Below are 24,964 nucleotides of genomic sequence, written 5' to 3'. Positions count from 1 at the left end.
TGATTAAATACGGAAATATTGTCTTTTCTTTTGAACAGATTAAAAAGAAATTTTTTAAAACTTATTCTCAAAATTAACATAACGATAGGAAGGAAGAGGATATGGGTGTCCCAGATACTAATCACAGAGGTCATCAAGAAAGCAAAATACTTATTTCACTTTAAAAAGATGAGAGTGGAGGGAGAAAAACAAGTCCCGAGTGATTGTTGCCCTTTCTAAGGTACTTACTCTGAAGAATTATTTCTCAAATTGAACAGTCACTATTCCTGTCATTCATAATTTCCTAGCATCTGTTAAATGTCAGACAAGAAAAAAAATAGTAAAATTTGAACTGAAATTTGGAATTTCGACGAATGGATATTTAAAAAAAAAGATGCCATCCTTCATAAAATTCAAATTATTGAAAAAGTATTTCTCCTTTTCTCAAATTGGCGATGAAGAATTGGAATATGAATTGGCTTGTATCACTTTACGTGAATCATATGGGAAGGAATTCAACAGGCATGGCCATTTAATGGAAGAAGTTAATTCATTTTGGTGATATGTTGCAAATGAAAGGTCATAATGCCGACCTTGAAGTCACGAGTTTCATCGGTTCAAAATCAATTTCGTCCAGACTTACAATATATAATCCACATGATAAATATTAATGTTTGAACAGAAAATCATTATCGACAAAAGAAATCGACTAAAAAATCTTCTTAAGAAGGAAAATACATTTTTATTCCAGGCATTCCATCTTCAGGATGTCGGTTAACAAATAACATAGATGGTTTTCAATAGTATTCTTTTATTTTCTTGTATACGAAATATGCAAACAGAAAGTACTAATCGTTAAAAAAAAATTCATTCTTGATATTTGATAGATCTCCACATTTTAAGTCTACTTGAGTCTAAAAATACATTTCTTGAATTAAGTCTGTCTACCTATCGGTGAACACAAACTGTACTTCTGGTTGTAGTAGAGAAATGGAATTTTGCATTTGGTATTAGTTTTTTTATGTTTGGTATAATTTGTGGATTTTTTTTATGCAATTTGATACGAAATATGATTAAGAGACATCTGTCTATCTATTCATATGCAAGCGAATGTCTTAATTCGAAAACGCGAAGCGCTAGATAATTGAAGGTACTACATATTTTTATCAACAGAAATACAAATGTTTATTAAATTTTGAAACAAATCCATCAATGGGGATCATCTATCGGTTAATATCTTCGTGTAAGTTTGAATACAACTCAGCAGTATAATGAGTTAGATAAATGAAATTTGGCAGTTTTATGACCAAACTTTTTGACTAAGAATAAAATTTGGTCCTCATAAAACTGGTATCAATTGACTGAATGGAATGCATTCATGATTCGTAATCGGTTTTCTTCTTTCTGCTTTCAAATACAAAATGCAGCATATTGAGTCACCATATGTGAAAATCAGATGGAGGAAGGAATTGAGTTTACAGATTTTGCTTTGACTTTCGAGGATTTGTCATTTCCCTACCTCTCTTAGCTCCGTGATATGTTCTATAGATCCATGAAGAACCGAAATAGATTTATGCATGAAGAACCGAAAAGATGCTACATTGTATAAGTTTTTAAGTAAGTCGAGAAAGGAAAATTCCTACGAATTATTAACCATTTGCTTCTCAAAAGTTTTAAACAAATTCATGAATTCAGCATTGTTCTTGACTGCCGAAGAAAAAACCAAAACCAAAAATTATAAATAGAGAAAGATTACTAGAAACACGAAAAAAAAAATATTTCTCAAATGCATTCATATATCAGCGAAACCTTTTTTTATTTATTTTCAAAATCGCTCGTTTGAAACCTTCCCAAAGGTTTCTGTTCCAGCTCAATCCATCAGACCTTCCAACCTTTAAACTCTTTTCCTACTTTATGCTGTTAAATTACATCGCCTTCCAACCCCACATAATTTGAAACTCCACCAAGAATAATAAATTCGGGCGGCCATTATTTTGAGTGTTCTTGACTGCTCCCTTTCGAACAGTTGTAGGAAAAGATCGTTATTTCTGGATTTTTGCTCTCCCAACTTTCAGTGCTAAAATTAAATAGTACCACTTGCTGTAGGCGGTGGCTCTAACGGCCCACTGTGAGAAGCATTTCTGGAGAATTTTTATCTCCTGTCATTTCATTCTTCTACGACAGCTGCAAATCCTTTCTTTTAAACAGGAGACATTCATGACACCGTGTATTAGTGGAAACTGTAAACATAAGTCGCGATGTGTCCACTGTCTACATAGAAGTGCATCGGATCAACTAGACCTTCCACAAGCAAGGATGTACTGTTCGTAGGAATGCTTTTTGGATATTACTATGGCACTGGTATAAATATTTATAAAATTCATTTTAGATAATAGATGAAACGTTTGCTTATATAAATTTGAATGATTACTATAAATTAATCTTCATTTCTGTTACTTTACTGTAATTTTGCTAAGCAATAAATTATTAATATAACTATTAAGAAATTTAACTTCATGTTAGGTTTATTAGAAGTCATAATGTTAACTTTATTCTTAAAGGCTTTTCTTGAAAACCCGTTTCCCAACAATTAATTGATAAAGCGTTTTCTTACTCTAACATGATACTAAGAACCTGTTAGGAGTGCACATAAGAATGGATTTCATTATAACTTAAATGAGTCACTGCATCAATTATAATATATCAGATAATTATGATTATTTGACACAACATATGCAGTAATAATTTGGTGTGCATTTACATTTATTTTACATAATTTGGTGTACATTTTAACTTAGAAAAATTTTAAAAATTGTTTCGAAATTGTCCCCCCCCTTTTTATAAGTAATTCCCTATTTAAAAAGTTCTGTATCTATAACGATAATATCGAAAGACATGAGCTTTTTAATAAGCCTATTTTAAAAAATTAATTCTTTATTAAATATATGTATTAAAAATTTTGTTGTATAGTAAATAAGACATTCTATATAAATTGCTCGTAGAAATTCTTTAACTCTGTAGCTATGCTAATTAATTTTTTATTTCCTGTACGTTTATTATTTTATGAAAGGATTTTAATGTATAATTTCTAAAATGTGTGAAGTTATTCATAAAACTTTGAGCTAAATTTGGGCTCTCTTCTTATTTGTTTCTTTCCCTCATTTCTGAAGGAATCAACCAGAACCACTCCTTAAGTCTTCCAAATTAAAAATTAAAAAAGTATGACTCATTAGATTTTTAATAGCAATTTAATCATGATAATTAAATACCACATTTGTAAAAAAAATATAGATTCTATTTATGTTTGAGAACAAAATAAAAATTCTTGAAAAATTCTTTCAGAGTATTTGAAGAAGAAATAGCTTATAATTTATATGTTTTAATTTTAAAAGGTTTAATGTGTTAATACCATTTTGGATGTTTTTCCAATCAGTAATAAAAGAAAAAAAAATAGTTTTCTTTCCTTTTTCTTTCTTTCTATTTCTTTTTTATTCTTTTTTTGAAAAAGAGTTTTTACCCATATTTCATTTCGATTAAAGAACAATAATTATATGCGTATTTTGTAAGGCGTAATAAATATATGCGTATTTTTCAAGTCCTTTTATAATAAAAGAGCTTAAACAATTTAATTTCATAAAAGATATCATGATTTTAAAGGCAGTAAAATCAAGTTTCGCATTCATTTGAAAATCATCTTTTCATCTAATGCTTATGATTGATTTGCCATAATCAATTATTCAAAAAAAAATGCTTATTTATCAAAATAAAAAAAAAATATGTACAACACTAAAGTATACTTGCAATTTAAGTATTTCCCATCTTTATTCACGTGCTTTCTTTGATTAATTTTCTAAAGGATAATCATCGATAATAAAGATATGGTTTAAAAGCTTTTAAAAGTTTAATTTTGATGTCATTAGAAAATTTCAATTTGTCAATAGCTGCAAATATGAGTTTTAAAATGGTGAAAATAAGGAAAGAAGTAAAAAATCTTATGCAATAGTATTTATTTTTTTCATGATGGAAACGAAGTGAAATTCACGAATAATTTTAAGCTTCGTATTTGTTTTTTTATTTTATTACATTTATATGTTTAGTAGTATTTATATGTTTAGTTTAGTAATGTTTTAGTTTTATAAGTTAGTTTCATTACAATATTAAACTATATATGGTACAAGTTCCATACTTAAGGAAAAGAATCTTATATAATTTTATAATGATCAGCATATATAATTTTATAATGGTCAGTTTAAAAAAAAATTTACACACTTCTGCTCATTTATTATAATATTTATTTAAAATGCTCTCTATTTTCGACATGACATCCATGCTTGGCCAAAAACTTAACAAAAAAGTAAATATACATTTTCTTCTATGTATATAAATGCAAGGAAACATGTTTCTAAGATGAAATAATTAATATCAAGTTGTTATTCCAAATGCCTGATTATTGATATTAGATTTGTTTCATATTTTTTCTAGAGTACTTAGTATAATTTTTTTTTCATAAAATTTATTAGAAAACATGCAACATTTACAAAAATTTCATAATTACTTTTTTTATTTTATATTTTATACACACAGAAAATGTAATTTTCCTTTATAAAATAGCTTTCTTTAAATAATATTGCACGAAAAGTTAAATTATAAGAAAATTTGTTAAGAATTTGAAGTTAGAATCATAAATACATGTTGCATAATACATGTTCGATTATTCTTAATGTTCTGTTACTAATTAACTTATTTTAAATGATATTAAAGTACACAAAGCAAATAAACGAAAAACACAAAGCAAGTAAACGATAACATACAATTATCAAAACGTAAGTTAAAAGAAATATATTACAAATATCATGTTTGAAAAATATTGCCATCTTATGAAACAAAGTGCTTATTATTTATCTCTAATATTTTTTCGCCAGGTTTCATGTTTTGGTGTCCATAATTGATCGGAAAAAAATTTGACTAATGGTCGCATTATAATAGCACTTTTCAACTATTGCTTTACCATATCAACTTATTATATTTGATTAGCTTACAGTGAAACAGATGTACATATGAAGAATGTGGAATCGTTAGCGATATTGAGTGATCCCCGTATAAAAATTTACAAAGACCCATGTACAATTTAAACTGTTTATATAAGCATTTGAACTTAATTCAAAACATGGAGGATACTATTTTATTATATTATTTTTTTCTTTTTGAAATTCCATGTGGAGTTGTTAAAAGTTCCTTAAGATTAATTTGATTGTTCCTAAAGATTAGAAAAAATATTCAAAATAATTTTATATAAAGTTGCATAGTATAGCAATAATCAAATTTGAATTAGACTTCTTTTTTGATTTTCACCGTTGTTTTAAATCGAGACTAAAAACCAAACTTAATTAAGTGCATAAAGATTTGGTTCATCTTTCATTTAGATGAACTTTTGAAGAAAATCTTAAAATTTCCCTTTAAAAAAAATACATAATCTAAATCTGGAAAGTTTCTCATTTGTTGTCATAATTTGGCATTCTGTTCTTAAAAAGCAAACTAACGTTGATATTCCAATCTAAGAAAAGTATCTCAATGTAAACAAAGTAATCTTAGAATTATATTTAGACAGTAAATAATTTGGGAAAATTGTTTTCGATATCACTGAAAATTTTTTAATATTAAATAAATTGTGGTAAAATATAAAGGTAGGAACATTACTTATTAATTAATTAATATTACCTATATTTTATAGAAAATAAAATCAAATTAGAAGAATTATTAACAGAAAATCAAACTAGAAAAATTCTCATTAAGACAAAAAACTTTTGCAAAAAAAAAAAAAAAGACTTTTGATAGCTGCATTTAAAAGTTAGAGTTTGAAAAGTCATTTTCAATCAATAATTTCGACTGTTTTTAAGATGAAAACCTTTAAGCTTTTTTTTTCTTCCTACTTTGGAATTGCTTAAATAATGTGGACTAAAGTTTAATTGTCTGTAAAAAAATATTTAAAAAATAAAGGTACAAAAAGATTTATTGCCAGCATTATGTAAAGCAATCAGCTTTAGAGAATTCTTTAAGCAGCTTGTGTTTCAATTCTTTTAAGAGTATTTTAATATAATCATTAACTTTGAAGAAAGAATGTGAATGCGGGGTTTTTTTCTACTTTTCAAAATAGACCAAGTAATTTTCTAAAGAAATTTTCTTAATTATTAAGAATCATTGCGAAAAAAAATTTGTAATTTTACAGATGCTCGTTTCTTGAGTTGGGGACTTCTTTAAATATGATTAAGCACAGTCGAAAAAATTTAAATATTATTTTCTTATCATATGAAAAGGCTTATTATGAAACTGATTTTTATAAAGATCAACAAATTTACTTAACGGATGTCATATACTTAACGGATAGCTTTTCAAAGCGTGAAATAAAATCTTTATAATTGAAACATTTAAAAATGTTAAAAATAAGATCGTAATTCCAATATTAATTAAGAAAGGCAGACAATATTTTCCCCAAAATTATTAAAAAATCAAACTTTATTCTCTGCATTTAATTGAAAAAAGAATAATTGTAAATGGTATCTAATTTCTTCAAATATGTTTAAAATGTTTATGATAAATTTTTAATTCTTGCCGGTTGATGCACTCACGTGGTATTTTCTTAAAAGTTTCGAAGTTTTCGATATATCAAATTTTCAATAATATTCGCAATTTTTGAAACAAATCGATTTGTATTTTATATTTATGATATTTTCTGCCTTAATTTTGCAAGAAATGCTACAATGGGAAAAACAATAAGTCTTTGCTTGTGACTGCTTCAATGCGAAATATTTCATTTTTTTAACTGAAAAAATTTGAAAACACTAAAAAAAAAAAATCTCTTTGTCTTTGCAGAGAGGAGTTTTTATAAGAAAAATTTTTACGGGATCTTTTTCTCTCCATTTTATTTTTTTCTTTTGAGAACGACAAAATAACAATTCATTAAACCTTCTTCACCTAAGTATTCTTGGCATACTAAGTAATCAACGAGCTACATTATGGTTCATTTATCTTTCTTTATCTTATTCTGGTTATTTTCAGTAACAAATCTTTCGCAGCATCAAAAGGCTATGGTGCTATTGCTATGGCTTAGTTGCTAAAAAATGAATTTTCGTTGTTCCCCCACCCGCCTCTCTGTAGAATATTTTGTTGATATGGAGAAATGACGACTTCTTACAACAATATTTATACTTAGCAATTTCTCCAACAATTAGATTTTAGGATAATATTTCTTCTTATTAAAGGACTGTCCTTATTTTATACGAATTTGATATCCTGCACCAGACTGAAATCTTTATTGTTTAGACGATATTGTACAATTTAAAAGTCGCAGTTTTATTAAAAATTATTTTTTATTCTTTTGAAACTTCGCCCCTTTATAAATTTATGTTCACAGAATAATCATTTTTACACGCTTTCATTTGAATTTACTTTTTTCATTTTTGTAAATAAGTTATTTTATAAGTGATTTCTTATTCACTTTCTAAGTTGCTAGAGTTTTGATATGTTGCATACTTGGTTATTCTCGATGACAATATATTAGTGTTAAAGTCTTAGGATTTAATTAAACGTTAAATATAATTAAATTATAGTTATGGGTGAGAAGCGGCAGCTAGAAGGGACTGTGAGAAAAATTCATCTCAAGTAGAATATAATTAAAATAAAAAATCTACATCTTAGTACACAAATAAACATGTACTTTTAAAAATTATTTTTTTTGAAATTTATTATATATTTGTTTACCTTGATTTATTTTACGTTGATAGGAATGAAATTTGGAAATTGATTTTTCCCTTATTTCCTTATGTTGTTAAATTTTAAAATTTTCTATATCTGAGTATTCGCATTGTCGATACACCATACACCATAATTTTTTCAGAACTTAATAATCAGTCTATCGACATAATTAAGTTTTGATGTTTTATTAGTGTGCCATTTAGTAATTAGTTCGAGAAAAATTTGGTTTCAAGAATCTATAACATGAATTAAAGATTAAAAAGTAAAAAATAATTTTAAAAAAACGTACTACATTTTAGAAAGTAAAAAAGTGTGTTTTGTAAAAAAAAAGCTGCTTTTGTTAAATTTATTTATATTCAAATAGTTTAAACAAATATTTTTATATTACGTATGAAGATTTAAACTTCATTTCACCGCTTAATTAAAACTTTTCAAAATCAGTTTGAGAAAAAGTATAACCATTTTCAGGTATAAATTCCCACTTCTTCATTTACCAATAATAACATATTGAAAAAATGTATGTTTAATTTAAATTTCAGTAAAATACTTTGCAATCTGATAGAATAATTACTGTTATCTGCATTGAAAAAAGAAGTTCCAGTAAAAATACACATTCTCATGAAAAGAGCAATACTGTTTGAATTAATCAAAACATATTCTTAAAAAGTTTATGAATTTAATTTTTAATTATTTTACAATTTTACTGATACTCTGTTATTTAAAAGAGAATCAAGTTGTGTAATCTTTTAGAATTTTGTATTTTAAAATATTTAAAGAATTTTTTTCATGTTCAAATGACCGGAAAATTTAGAAAAGGATATCTTTAAATTTAAGAACAGGATTAAGCAATTTATATACATATTCTTCCAGTGACGTTTTTCAATTTACCTAAATCATTGCGAATATTCCAATAATTTGGACAACTGTGACATCCCTTATAAATTAGTTTTATTTCATGGAAAAGGAAAGTACTTGCAGGTACTGAACTACATAAAAGTTTACAATACTTTCATGTATAATTGTAAAATTGTACAATAATTGTAAAATATCTGTATTTAATCTTTTTTTTTTACTTTGTTGTATTGATTAGATAATATTTTATTTAAAAAATAATTCCTTCGAAACAATAAAATTAATTTATATTCTCTTGATAAATATAAAGTGATTTGTGCCAATTAAATTTATTTTCAACTTATGAAATTTTAGATAATTTTGTTATTTTTGTGAATATAGTATCTTGCATCATTTTTTTAAAAATATTGTTTCTTTTTGTTTGGAACTTCAAGTCTTTCTGAGCATTTAAAATCATTAAATTTATGCATTCTGTAATTAGTTTAGGATATATAATCATAAACCGGATTCATGCATTTAGAAGCTTGACTAATGATATTTTACGTCAATATTTATATCTCAAAACTGCATTTTCAGAACTTGAGAGCAGAATTTCAAAAATATTTTTATTTGTATCATTATGAAATTTCTCTATCATATTTATATTGTTACGAATCTGTAATGCTGCTTCCCAGTATAGTTGGTTCCATAGGAGGTCACAGAGCTTGGCGACAAAGTTGGCGTTCATTTGGCGACTTTGGTGCCAAAATAGATTATACCCGAAACATCGAGACTTTTCCCGATTCTTCCAGTGGGAACGGAGATACGCCACGAACGTTCCTGATTGGTTGAGAGGCTTCTAGCCCCGCCTCCTGAGACCTATAAAAGGAAGCACCCACAGCTGCCGGGTGGTGGTGAGTCGAGTGGTGAACCAGTGGTGAATTGAGTAGTCGGAAGCGACGGAGAAGAGTGGTCGTAGACCAGTGGAGTCGTCGTAGTTGTGAACCGACGGTGAATTGAGTCGTGGACCAGTGGAGTCAAAGAGTAGTCGGAAGCGACGGTGAAGAACTCGTCTTCCAGGGACTAGCGGAGCAGCGACGGAGTAGAGCTGCTGTGTATACCGTTGTATGCTGCTGTGTATATTGTTGTATGCTGCACGTCTCGGCTGAAGATAATCGTCTTCTGTGCTGTATATAGTTGTCGTCTTTGTGCTGTCCTGTGTGTCTTCGTGAAAATAAATGTCGTTGTTTTATTTTCTACTGCCGCCTGGTGATTGAGCGTTCTCCACACCATATAACTCCCACTATCCAAACGAACCCCGGAAATTCCGTAACAATATAAACACAACGAAGAAACCCATGTAAGATCAAAGCATTTTATGCGCGGTTTTGAATTTAATTTATAAGCTTTATTTGAATTGATAAGCTTAAAGAGGAATTCAAACATATCTGAATATTTACTACGAAGCATAATATTTTTTGCATGATTTGAGTTTTCTCAAACCCTTGTGCGCAAGCAAAATTTAGTTCGAAAACCTAAAATGGCATATTTAAGAAGAGTCATGTTTTATGCAGTACTGATAAAAATCATGAGAATATTTATTAGATTATCATCGATTATTATTTGTCAGACTTCAACTACGTTCGAGTTGCTTTCTCTTCAAGTAAAAATAATGCAATCCTTTACACCGTCTTAATTTTACTTCAGATATTTAATTAGAGAATAAGCATTTTAATATGTTTAATAACTTTCGGATTTAAGCACACTATATAGAACGATGCAGATTTAAAAACTCCCTTGTTAATGTTCATTTTCTACTTTTAATAACTCAGGCCTTGGAAAAAGTTTTATTTTGTCATTCATTTTTTTCTCTTTTACTTTATACCAGCCAAATATTAAAAAAGAATACTTATTTTCTATTCAAAAACGTTTAGTAAAATATTAACAATATGAACACAAGCTAAGACGTTTGAAAATAATCATATTTTATTTGATTACATTATTAGATGAGGCGCGAAACTAAGATTGTCATGTAATTAATATCGCATTAATTGATTTTATTGATCGAAATCGAGATGTAATAAAAATATTTAAATATTTTTTTCAAAATCGTCAGTATGTTTGGTAGTATTTAAGATACTGTTTTTAAATCAAATGAAGAAAGATCAAAATTAATAATAATTGTTATTGATTCGGTAAAAATCTTTTAAATCAAAATACTTCTAGGAAAAATAATTATGGCTTGTTTCACAACAGGAAACCGATTCTAAGAAAAAAAAAAACAATTCAAACAACAAATACTTAAATGACCATTTAAAAATTCGGTTAATGATGACTTCCTTAAATTCGTTATTTGACTTTCTTTCAATTATTTTTAATCAGTTTCAATAATTTTCAATCAATTACTTTAATTAATTTTTCAATTATTTTTATGGTTTAAACATTTTTTAGAATTATTACGAAGCTCTATAAAAAACATACATACATGGCTAATCAAATACATCTTATTATTATTTCAACATTAAAAGCTTAAAAGTTTTAAAAAATGTCGATTGAATGCAAATTTATTGTTTCCTATATGTTTCGTTGTTTATAGTTTCATAAATAACTAAAATGTTTCTTTAATATTTATGAGGCATAGCCATATCTAGCTTTTATGCTATTGGATCTCTCCTTTCAAACTTAAAAGAAATTTGCTTTTATTTAAGCATATGACAAGATTATTATTTTGGCTTCCTGCTCTTTTATGAATAACGAATAAATTTTGAAAGACTGCCGGATTCTTTTTAAAAACTGTTTAGATTCATTCGTTGTATGTATTTTTGTTATTTTCAGTTATAAATGTTTTTAAATAGATTAATGTAATAGTTATTAATGTTTAAAAATTGTCAAAAAATTTAAAAAATGATTTTAAAACATTATTATTTAAAATGCATAGCAACTATTTTAATGCATCATTTTAGTACAATTAATGCAAGTGATGATGCGTTTAATTATTGGCAAATATACTTATGAATTATTGATATTTTTATCGAATGATAAAAGTAGTGTAAAAGAGTTTAAGAAAAAGTCTTGAGTAACTTATAGAAAATACCCGATTACGATAATATTTTTCAAGGGCTTAATAGTCGGTTGAATGGCATTTTCTTCTTAATAACAATATTTTAAATGCAGTTTTTTAAATCATAAGCTGTTTGTTTCTTACGGATGCGATCTTTTGAATTTTTCATAGTTGTAAGGAACATTTCCGATTTTTATCCAAAATATTTCACCGTAATTTTTATTTCATACTTGTAAAACTCTAGCGATTAAAATGAAAAATGAAGCAATTGAAACAATTTTATTCATTTATTTCATTTATTGCATTATGTTTAACAGCATTAACACTTAGATTGCACTTATTTTGTAAAATGTATGAAGGGAAAACATTTTTTAGCAGTAGGTTTTTTATATATTTTATTTTTGCCATTTTGTCATACTATTGATTAATTTTTTTATATAAATTATTAATCTATACTTAGAAAAGAAAGTGTTTGCATATGTATATGCAGCATACATAAGCGTGTTAAGTGGTTTAGATGAATATATTGCGTTTATGTCATTAAATTTGTCAAACAAGAATTCGTAATGATGACTAAGTGCATTTCGTAGCTCGAATTTTGAGATTTAATGTAGGAAATTTTTATCTAATATTTTGTGTTAATTTAGATGATTTTTATCATATTCGTTGTATCATCCTTGTTTTGTAATATCATTTTTAATTATTATCAAAAAATTAGTGCAAAATTGATGAGAAGAAACAATTGACGAAATACTTAACTGAGAAAAGTTTGTAAAAAATTTGGTTGTTCTTCTGACTTAATTTACTATATTGTGATAATTTATTGATAAATAGTGAATTTTATTAAAAAATTTAAGAATTAAAACAAATTCTTGTTTTGTCAGTTTTTTTTTCAAATTTCTTTAAGTCATTATTAGAATATGTTTATGATTTAAAATTAAAAAAAGATCAAAATTACATTTTTCATTCATTTTTAATGATTGTTTTTCTGATGAGTTCAAAGATTTCCTTCGCCGATCTTCAGTAAAAAGATTTATATCCTGATTTGGCAACGAAGAAATTAAGAAATCAAATCGTTAAATTTTTATACAATTTAAATTCCAGTAGCATCGTTTATAGCAAACTTTATAAATTCTATGTAACTATCTCTCTCTTTTTAATGCGTCTTTATTTTCTGTTATTTGCTCCGATTTTAATCTATAGTTAAAGAGCGATATCTTTGTCACGAAAAAAAAAAAATAAGAGCGGAAATTCAATATCATTTTTTTACTCCGTTTTAGCAGTTTTATTTTATGTAGTTTGATTTTTTATTTCGACAACGTTCATCAGGTTAAGGAGAACGCCGTGTAAATTCTGTTAGCATGTAACATTTGCCAATAAATTTTTCTGAGCATTTAAGAATTCCATTAATTGCACACAATTTATTGAATTTATTTAATAATTTTTTCCGATGCTAATTGTTCATTTAAGAACTTTCAAAATCATTTACGAAAGTTTATTTAGAATAGTTTTACATCTACTATTGTTTACTTTGTCATTTTGGCTTAAAATCAAATCAAACACATAGGAAGTACTTTGTATCACTTGAACCAAAACTTTTTCCGGTATCAGGTAAAAAAACAAGAAACCAATGCTTTTTTCACCTTATCATCTGCTATTATAGTCTCAGATTGAGTGACGATTGTTCGACTCCGGTATTTTCAAACAAATGATTTCCAGCAGACTGTCACGATGATGCATGTATTCACGGCTGCTGAGTTTTAAATTCCAGATTATTTCTTCGCCTGACTCGCATCTTCCCACAGTAAGCTTATTCTTACGTTCGTGGAACGCTCTTGCCAAGTGCCTTCTATTCCTGTTGCATCAAACATAAGACAGCTTTATTTTTCTTTTTATCTTTATTCCTTTTAGATGAATAACTAACTCCCCCAGCCAAGGCATCCAACTCCTTCCTTTCAGCATTTAGTCTTTCCCCTGCAATTAGCGCATTAAGTTTTGTTGTGTCGTCTTACCCGTGATAACCGGCCGAGTGGAGCTATTCTAGAGCTATTTATTCTCCTCACACTGCTACATTGCTCAATTAAGTTCCTAATTTCGTTACTATTAATGGATTTTACTAATCCGACAGAGCTAATTATGAGCAATGCGCATCTATTTGAATGTGAAAGAAGTGATTTTGTGTAGTTCTATTCTTTGCAGTCTTACCGTCTGGAAGGCAGCAGTTGCTAAATCAACAAACGTCTGACAACAAGCGACACAGGAAGACAAAACAGGGTCCTGTTGTTTTCAGAGAGTCACTTCAAGATTGAAAACAGTATTTTGTTTTGTTGCGTCTGAAATAAGCTGCGCAGTTCTATATTTTTGTGGTGCGAGCGTCGCTCTTTAGAAAAATTTATTGGTGTTTTTGGACTGAAATTTTTTTTCTTCGTTTTCCTAATATTTTTGAAAAAAAATTTATGCATGGAATGCCAACAATAGTTCAGATAAAAGAAAAGGCCACTTTTAATAAATAAAAAAGTGCATTTTAGAATATCATAATTCCTAAAAAAAATACCGATGAATGCTAATATAGAAAAATTAGGCAACTTGACAGTGAAAACTGAAGTAGTAGATGAAGATGGTGCAGCTAGAAAGGTATGTGACATGCGCACCTCAAAAAGCATGGTCTTAAAATTATATTTGGGACAAATATTTTGTAATCCCTTGATATATGAAACGATGTTACCACAGAAAATAATCGTAATACTTCCTTTTAAAAAATGAGTTGATTATCTTTTCGAAGGGTTTCACCTAGCTCTAATATGTCAGAAATGTAAATATGTATTACCGTGAGTATTTTCTACATTTCTACCAAATTTAAAGTTTTTTTTTTCTGACAACTTTTCAAAAGTTATTAAAGTTCATTTAAAACACAACCCTTCATATTAATGATTTTTTAAAAAGTTCAATCACATATTGTTATTTGAAATTATACGTATTTTCACTTTTTTTCCAAATTCATAACGAATTGTTTACCAAGATTAGAATCTTAAAATGAGAACAAGCATTTCGATTATACAAGAAAATAAAATAAAATAAACATTGATAACTATTTGAAATATCTTAATGACGATTGATAGGATTGATTAAATGGTGCGTTACTCATTTTGAATATCAATACACAAATCCAATATATCAAATTGATATTATACTTAAAACTTTATATATGTAAAACTAGATGATTTTTTATAAATAATGTGTTGAATTCAGAAGCTTTCAAATCCAAACTTAGTTTTTCAACATTTAAGTGATTTAACATTCAAATCGTGAGTAATATGCCTGAAAATTAAAATTTAATTTAATTGAAAGTTGATTTAATTTATAAGATGACATTCAATTATAAATAACATTTAAATTAATTATAAAATTTAATCTAATAGAACCTTGATACTTTTGTCGGAACCACTTAAAACTATAGAAATTTTTTTCATAGATATTTTTAATGTGTCGCTAATTGGTACACAGAAGAGAAAAAGATTTTGAAAGGCCGTATCATTTGTTCTTATGTTAAAAGTTTCCATTATTAGTTTGAAAATGATGACCAAATTCTTATAATAAATGCAAAGACAAATGAATTTCTATATACGTCAAAAAGGAAAATAACTCTTGATATTTAAAATATTTATAAAAAAAATTAATTTATATATTTGATATCTTAATTGTTTTAAATTGTCATTCTGATTCTAAGATAATTTTCTTAGTTTTAACACGGTGCAAATATAATATTTATGATGTAATATTTTTGGAAGTTTTTTCCGGAAATTTGCGAAATTCCGCTTATTTTTTAATTTTAATATTTCTAATTAATATGAGAAAAAAACTTATTCATAGGTGTAGATTTTCATCATCAAAGTACGTTTGTGCCAAATTCGGAAATTCTAATTCTGACAATTTGTTTGTAGATTGACAATGGGCATATGTTCGCTTTTGTTATTAATTGATCCAGAGATAGATACATCAAGAAGGATATATATCGACATATTTCCAGTTGATGATTTTTCGCTCATTGATTTTAAAATATTACGAATTAAAATGCTTTACGCCACAAAATTAACAGAAATAGCAATACTTAATTTTATCACATTGTTTTCATCAAATGATTTTCAAATGCTTTAAAGTATTTTGGTCATTTTTAGTAGAGAAAAATCTGCAAGATATATAGACTGTATTTATATGTAGTGTTCTAATTTTATCAAAAAATACTGAGAGATCTCACGTAGCTTTTAGAATTTTGTTAAATAAATTTATGGATAAGGAAGAGTAGAATAATTTGATGGATCAATTTATAGAATGATTTTAACATAATAATTTAAATGTTTCTTTTATTTCATATTGAAAATTTTAAAGAAAGTTTAGATTTGTGAAGGGAATAATGTAAAAAAAATTAAAGAATAATTGGAAGATTGGGACACTTTTAAGTCAAATATCATGATTAATTATTTAATATACACATCATATTTTTACAAAAACTATTTCATTAATATTTTTAAGTTTTAACATGGAACTATCGAAATGAATACTTATAAAATTGACTGTGCAATGAGTATCTCTTAGTTTGTAATATTTTTGTTCACTTAAACTAGTTTTTACAACTGGATTGAATGAAAAAAGTTGCTAGTTATTTCATGAGTAATATAAATTCAAAAATAATTAAATAGAAATAAGACTAAAAATTAGCAAGTTCCTAGAAGCTGATGTTACTGTTTAATTTTCTTCAATTACGATTAAACATTATGCGGAAAAAATAAAATTTTTATTTTAACATTTTTTCTTAATTTATTATAATCTTTTTTAAAATAATAATATTTTTGAATTCATTTCCCTCATAATATCGCTTCATATTAGTTTTTAATTCTTATTTAGTTACTTGAGAAAAACAGATAAAACTGAAAGCTTCTTAAACAATTAAACTTTTCAATGCAGAACTGACTCAGTGTAATCAAATTTATGGCTCTTATGCCACAAAAAATCCAAATAAAACAAACTAAACCAATGTAAAATGTGTAAACTGATATCATAAAAAAAGCATTAAATTAATAGATTACCATACACTATTAATTAAAAATTTAACTTTTTTTTCCAAATGTCTTGCTATAAATATGAATGAAAATAATTAAAAAAGTTTTGGGTTATAATTTTTTTCAGGTAATATTTTTGCAGGAAATTGAAAATTTATTTCGCAATAAATGAAACTTTTTGCATTCAGAAAATATGAAAGCAAAGGAATGTTTAATGTTTACATATTTATTTTATTTTTAATAGGAAAGCAAGCTTCATACAATAGTGCATCGCAATTTAAAGCTATATCTGCATTCAAACACTTGTAAAAAAATAATGCATTATTATTAATCGTTAAATACTTTGATATTCAGACAAATTTCAATGAAATAAAGAGAATTATTTTATTCATAAAGTAAAACATCAAAAGCTATTATATTTTTTAAAATTTTTTTAATTATTTCATTCAGATTTAAAAATTTTTATTTTTATTTTTAGAATACGCACAAAGGATTATCGGAATCACAAGTTAATGGTGAGTTTATTTTATTTTATTTGTAAATTTATTTGAAAAATAGTATTTTTTGTTCGAATTTCTAAACACTGATATATAATATGACTAAATAGTAAATAATATTGTTGGAAAAAAAGTGAAAATACTTAAAGAAGTAATTAATTATTAACTTATATCTGTAATGCAATTTAAAATAACTCAGCATTCAACAAGACTTGGAGTACAGATTGAATCTTTTTATTTGAAAGCTGTTTTCATTTAAAAGTTATAAAAATATTTGTTGAATTTAAAAATCATCGTCTATATATTTCTCAACTATTTTTTTGTGAATTTTTTTTATTGAAAATGTTAAGGAATACTATGAAATGTCCTTTTATGATATAAAAGAAATTCGAGGGACAGAGCTTTTTGTCATGGTGAAGCATATTCTCTCTTTTATAATTTTTAGTAAATATAAGAAAAATTAAAAAATATTCTAATAAAATAATTCGTATTTAAGGGAAACTTACTTTCAAATAGCTTGCACCATATTTCGTAAAATATGAGTAATGCAATATGCATTCAAAAAATTTGTATTTTCTCTTCTTTAATTGCTTCATATGACCCATATCGCAAATTACTTAAAATTTAAATAATTTTTTTGCTTTTAGAATTATTTTCAATAATAGCAGGGACAAATGCTCATTTTGAATATTTACTAGTTTTATTTATGTTAAATATTTGTCATGTATTCATCATAATTTTTTTTTTATTAAAAAACTTTGAGAATGTATCCTATATCTTTTGATCATAATCTTATATTTTTAAAATATACTAATAAAATATATGATTTCATATATTTATTGATTAATAAAATAGTATCATAAAATTTCAAGCAAAATTGAATTTAAAAATAAAGATCTGGAAACTAATAGTTTCAGTTTTTTTTTAATCTTGTGATTCATTTATATTTTAGATTTAATGAATTTCCAAATAATTTTTAGACGTCTTGGAACTGAAAACCTATTCATGAAACTTGAAACTCGATATAATATTACTTAAATGTTATAAAATTGTTTTAAAATATTAGTCTGAAAAGCTACTAATAATTACTCCAATCCTTTTGAATATATTTTTTTCATATTGACTTTTTATAGAATTTTTACAATTATTTATACATATTTGACATGTTTATATCGTCCTCCTATCGTAAGATAAACATGTGATATACAATTATAACATAAAAGCAATTATTTATGATTGATGGTGATTTTCGAATGATTTGCATATAGATCTAAAACAACTCAAGAAAGTTTCTGGCCAAGAAAAATACATTCTACTTTAGCGTCCTCTGAAATTGAAGTTAAAAAAGTCAACACTTGTATATTTCCGAGGTGCGAATACAGATACGTTACATGGTTTTCTGAGGCGATATAATGATGTTTTTGGAGCGATAGTCTATTTTGAGATCTCTGGCCTACAAAAAACTCTCGTTTTTCCAAAGGGGCATCACCTGCAAAATATTTCTTCTGTTGCCAGAATAATCAGAAAGACTGTTAGTAAACCTAGATAGTGAACTAAAGAAACGACTCTGAACTGAAAACTAGAATAAACACATTAAAATAACAGCGAAAACTTATCGTAATTCTGATTCAAAAAATAAGATTCTCACCAAGTGAAGTTTAAGAAACGTCATATTTCATTCAATTGCTTTTTATAAATGCAAAATTAAACTGCTATTAAATATTAAATAAAAATTTTTAATTTGTTAATTTTGTGCATAAAGTAAAACTCAGTTTCTATAATAGATATTGTTTTGCAAATTAAGATGATAGAAATGTTTCCCATTTGCATTCCTCTTATTTTTTTATTTTAAATTAGATCAAAAAATATCTTTACTTCTATGAGTAACTTAACCTTTATTATTATTAATTTTCTAAAAGCATTTTTAGTTGTATTTTTAAGAAACATGCATAAATTATAGTAAGAATTTTTAACAGACAGTCAATCTTAGATCTATTTCGATAAATAAATTACTTAGTTTTATTCCCTTGTTCTCTTTTTACTTTCTTATATGCGAAATATACAAAAAGGGGAAAAAAAAAAAGAAACTACTGTAAATGTCAAAAAATAGGAACTCGAAATTTTGTGGAATTTAGACCTCTCTGTGGCTGAAAAGCACATTTTTGGAATTATATTTATTTGAGTTATTCTGTTAACAGAATAACTCAAAAATGCTTTAAGCTAGATGGATGAAATTTGTTATGAGGTTTTTTTCACCAAATCTATAGGTTTTTATCAATTTTTGAATGAAATCTTTTCGGATGAAGTCGATCTTCTTGGCTGTCCAAATATAAGTTAATACGGAAAATACAGAACAAAGAGAGTTGGGTAGATAAAATTTCATTCACAGATTTAACACTTAAAGAGTAGACATCTATCAAATTTAGAACCAAAGGGTGGACTACCTGTAGATTACATTCATGTAAATGCGATAATTCAGAAATCCAATGATTTAAGTATACTGAATTAGTATGTAATTGTACAACTTCATTTGTATTTAGTTCAATGTCAAATTTTGGCGTCAATCGGTCAGGAAAAAAAAGCGTCAAAATACACATTTGTTTTTCGGTCACTTGTGTATAATCGCATTTCAACGATTAATCACCAAAGATCGCCCTCTAATAGACTGTTCTGTAACAACCGTTCCAGAACAGTATAGACTGTTCTGTAACAACCGTTCCAGAACAGTCTGTGCGTTAATAATACCCAATGACAGTCCAGAAGTGTGATTATAATACCCAAGTAAATTTATTGAAAAGTAAAGGAGAATGTTTTGAGGAGACCATTTCCTCTGCTTACTAACATTCTAATTGCACATTATTACAAACCCCCTGCGGGCATCTCGAAATGAGGATGAGATGCTTCCGGCATGGTGGTTGGATCTCGCCACCCTGGAGAGTACATTAATAGGTGGGGGATCTGACTCCTCCCATCGATGACGGGACGTACTTCCTTCGGGGAGGGTTGTACCGTGGCCGGTGATGGCCCTTAGGACTCACCCACAGTTCCCGCCAATGTTGCAGTTGCGGAGGTCCGGTCATTCAGTTTTATGGTTTAAATCCGTGTGCCTTCGTGGCGGGTCGGAGAGTCAGATGGCTGACTGACTGTACATTATTACAATAAAGGACTATATGTTTTCCTCTTGTACCAAACTTAAATTTTCGCTTCTCAATAAGGGTGAAAGAAATTACAATGAATAATTAACCTAAGGCAGTAATTTTATATATATTCAGTCCTTGAAATCTAGTTAGATCTAATCAGACGTGCACTTCCAATTACTGAGATTGTTGAGTTCAGAGGATAGAGCTTTAAATAATAAAAAAAAATGCTATTAGACGACATTCCAGATGAATAGCCTCTTCAAAAATACAAATTTTAGAAATTATATTAGGATTATCAAATATAATTGGTCAAGTTCCTACTTGTTTCTTAGCATTTACTTAGTTGTTAATGTCCTAATAAACACCGAGTACATGCTTAGATAATAGCGTGCACGAATTTGGATGTCGCGGAGAAATGAATCAAATAAAATATGTAATTTACAAAGATACTAAAATACAAATTTAGGCTTAAATATATCATTTAACTGAAATGTGAAAGTAAATGGATGAGTTTATTACAAAAGAGGTTCCCCAAATGCTCAAAATCTACCACTGATTTTAATTGCTGAGACTTTCCAATGAATTTTGAAATATAAATGGTATATATCAAAATGTCTTTGTGTTTCTGATATCTGTCTATATTTTGGGATGACATTTTATTTTTAATTTATCAGAATATACCTCTTATCATTTTAGTTAGACCATCTTTTTTCATATGGAGAGGACATTTGTATACATGCATTTTTTTGATGAATATTACAGCAGTTTGCTTTTACATTCACATTCTTTTCATTAGAATTCTATAATTTATTTTCTTCTAAAATTTGTAATATGCCAAAAGTATTTACATTTAACTCAAATATAGAAAGAAAACACAAGAATTGGTTTTGGCGAGTTTATAAGAGATAATATTTTTTTGTTTCTTAATGAGAACGAAATAGGAAACGCATTTATAAATAAAATTATAATAAATTATATATAAACTAATAATTCTATATAAACTCTTGAATATAAATGTTGATGAATTTTTATAAGTGAAATCAATTGTAAATGCAGACATTTTTATGAACATTCTGTTTACACCAAAAATACTTAAGCTTTCAATTTTGGCAGCATTTATGATATATTACAACAACACATGATAACTTTTAAACCATGCCCTTTTGATAAATGACTTTCTTCAGCATGAAAGTGAATCTATGATAAATCATTCCCATTCCTCTTTTCGGAATATTCAAAAATAAATTTGACGTAATTCTATTTTTTTTGTGTTGTTTGCTTATTTATTTTTGAAATACAGATAATTGGAAGTAATAATCAATAATCAAGTAATAATTTATTGGATTACTAACAGTCATTTTTTAATCTACTTAATATGAAAGATTTTAAAAGGAATTGCATCCTTTTTCAAAAATATCTCGCATAATCCTCTTTATTTACTGTTATAGTGAACAATATAAATGAAAATATTTCTGTGGAATATTTAAACGAACAACAATGAGATATTTTAAAATATATGGGTCAAGATTATTCATCTTAAACATTTCAGCAGCCTCTTTCATGAAAAGTGCGCTTGTTAAGAAAAGGGAGCTACTTTTAGAACTCTCCGTCTCAAGATGTCACTTAAAAAAATCTTCAGAAAAGCAAAGGAAGATTTTGTCTTATTTTTGCGGCTGGCTCAAAATAAGCTCAATCTGAATGTACACATTGCTTATTCATTTCTAAGATGTATATTTAGGCTAAAAAGAAAAAACAAATAAACTCACAATCAAGGTCTTTGATAGACACATTTCGTTTCATTCAGTGATCAAAACTAAGATAATTTTAGACTTTTTTTAGTAAACGAGATGTAGATTTTTGTAACATTTAGAACCACCTAGATTTTATGTTTCGATAAAATGTTGTGGATCTCAAGGTTGGGATAGTTGGAAAAAAAATAAGCCGAAGGCGTATAAATATTACTAAGAGTATTTAAAACTAAGAGTATTTAAAGTTACCTCACATGATCTCCAAATTATCGCTTTGAAATAACAGTCATACAAAAAGAAAAGTTTTTACTGTATTTATTAGAATGAAAACTCTTAGATAAGAAGAAACATAATTATCTTCATTGTAATTAATTTAAATTTCACGATTATATCTAAAGTAGTAACTTTTTAAACGAATACTGAAGTCCGTCAGAGAATTTTTATTAAGATTAAAACACTGCATTCTAAAAGCAATAAAAAGTCTCCTTTTGAGTCTATAAATATATTTTAAAAATCAAAATATCGAAAATAATGTTAGAAGTAATAATATTTATTAGAAATAGCTAAATAATAATATTTATTAGAATTAGCTGCCTTTGGTGACCAACATTATGCCAATTACATTAACTTCTTGCATTGAAATGACAAGTCAGACTCATCGAATTATTGAGTTTTCGATATTTAAATATGCTTTCAAGTTAAAATAGCAATTATTTTAAAAAACGAAAAACATTTGAATACGCTTATGTATCCCATGTGCTTTTTTAATGGAAGGAAATGACAATAAATATTCAAAATAAAATGTGACGTGTAATTAGGAGTTCAAAAAAAATGCGGCTAAAGGAGTTAATAACATTAATACAGTCATGTCAACCAAATTTGCTGATTTTTATTTTATCACAATAAAATAAAGTATTACTTTAAATTGGACATAAACATGGATCATTCTATTTGGCTAACGATGCCTGCAAATTAACTGGTGAATAACCCAGACCCCAATCCCCTTTAACAAATCAATATGATTTTGCTAATTTTTATTTCATATGGTAGGTACCTCATGGCTTCTAAATGTATTGTCAATGTCCTCCTTTTCAATTTTTGAATGAAATATCAAAAGTAATACTTCACCGCGAATTTTCTAAAGGCAAAAATCCCGAAATAATCCACTTTGCATTCAACACCAAAGATAAACAACTCAAGTCTTTTGTTTTAGAATATGCGACACAATACGACCCTAGACACAGTCACCGTGCTGATTTGAAAATATCTCCCCAGGTCTCTAGAAAGATAGGACAATGGGAATAGGCAGCCATTAATGTGATGCATAGGTGTAAAAAATTTTCAAATGAAATAAGAATTGGCAATATCGGTCTAATGATTAATGCTGGAAGATTATATCCATATTTTTCTCCATAGAGAATATTCAACGAAAGAGCATTTTTGAAACATTTTTGAAAAGCCTATATTCTATTTTCTTGTAATCTTATCGGAATAGGTATTTCTTTTTTTCCCCACACATCTGTCAAAATCTTTTTCTTTTAAATCTATTAGATACTGAAGATTTAAATTAGCCATAACCACATCTGTTGTTTATCAGATATGTATATTCACTGCGACTGACATTTCAGCAGTAATTAAAGCATCCATCTAATAGAAACAAAAGCTTATTTTGAGAATACGCCTTATAGCGCTGGAATCTTAGAGAATAAATAATGTTATGGCTTGTTTTTCAATTAGACTATTTTAAGGAAAATGCAATAATTTTTATTTTGTCTGTAAATTATGAATTAACAGAAAACATCATAATTATTGCTTGAAAACAGCACTATAAAGAAGAATGCCTGTAATAAACTTCATGTGCATTAGTGTTTTTCTGCATTAGTGTTTAAAATAAACCTACATTTAAATTTACAAGAAGCATGATAAGAAATTACACTTATTTCTGGAAAAGAAAAAATATAGTTTAAAAATTCACAATAAATGTCTTAAGGATGGAATTTTTATCTATATGTTAAAAAAAAAATAAAGAATGAGTCCTTCAATTATTGTACAATTTTGGAAATTTTTGTTTCGTATGAATGATTATGACCTCTAGATATGTTATCTGCTATTACTTGCCCATTACCACCTTCCATTTTCGAAAGAAATTTCAAACACACTATTTCACTGTGTATTCTATGAGTGAAAAATTATTTACAGATTTTAACAGCAATATTTACAAAAACAATTTCGTCAATTTTTTTATATATATTTTTTATTTTATATATGACGTCAATGGTTGCCTTCCCTCCCCCGTTTTCCAGTATCGCGAGATATCACAAACTCTGAAAGAGTCCCCAATCATAGCAATTGGAAAGATTTTGTCAATTAATTTGTGCCACTTTCTAAACATAAAAAAGCAATGAGAATGACCCACATTTATTGGGCTAGCGTAATTTATAAAATAGAATTTTGTTTTGTTTTAATAAAATATAAATCATCCAAGTTGGTTGACATTAGTGAATTAAGTAAAGCAATTACATTGACATTAATAAACTAACAGCAGCTTATCGAAAGAGGCAAAAAAGAATTATAAACTAGAAAACTGAATAATCTTGTGGCATTTTCATCTAATTCAAGTTAAAGGGATTCAAATGGAATGAAATGAACTACAATGGGATTGAAAATTATTCATTCGTAAAAAGACAAGGAGAAAATGATGCAGAGAGATAAGAAATGTAATTAAATGTGGCGCAAAAACCATAGCAGCATTTATAAGCAATTACGTAAGTGTCTTAAGACATTAAGATATAATTATCGTGCATTCTTCGCCAAATTAAAAAGTTTTCAAGAGAATGATTTCTTTTCTCATAATATCTTGTTTTCTGGAGAAGATTAGGTTAGCAAAGGTCATGATGCT

General features: G+C 27.0%; 1 protein-coding gene across 3 annotated transcripts in view; it reads left to right on the top strand.

Moving 5' to 3' along the window:
• LOC129983757 (calcium-binding protein E63-1-like) overlaps nucleotides 1–24,964 on the top strand; it is a 68,177-nt gene that overhangs the window by 29,069 nt on the left and 14,144 nt on the right. Inside the window, exons 1-2 of one of the 3 annotated variants that reach the window (XM_056093372.1) lie at nucleotides 2,056–2,340; nucleotides 17,159–17,195. In XM_056093372.1, coding sequence (XP_055949347.1) covers nucleotides 2,332–2,340; nucleotides 17,159–17,195 — 46 coding nt within the window. In that variant the 5' untranslated portion in view covers nucleotides 2,056–2,331. Of the gene's footprint in view, nucleotides 1–2,055; nucleotides 2,341–14,050; nucleotides 14,258–17,158; nucleotides 17,196–24,964 lie in introns of those variants that run through there. The other 2 variants (XM_056093371.1, XM_056093373.1) reach the window with 2 other exon arrangements.

This window comes from Argiope bruennichi, chromosome 9 (genome assembly GCF_947563725.1).
Source record: "Argiope bruennichi chromosome 9, qqArgBrue1.1, whole genome shotgun sequence".
Lineage (NCBI taxonomy): Eukaryota > Metazoa > Arthropoda > Arachnida > Araneae > Araneidae > Argiope > Argiope bruennichi.
The sequence above is the reverse complement of the archived record's forward strand: the minus strand, read 5'-3'. Positions and strand labels throughout refer to the sequence as shown.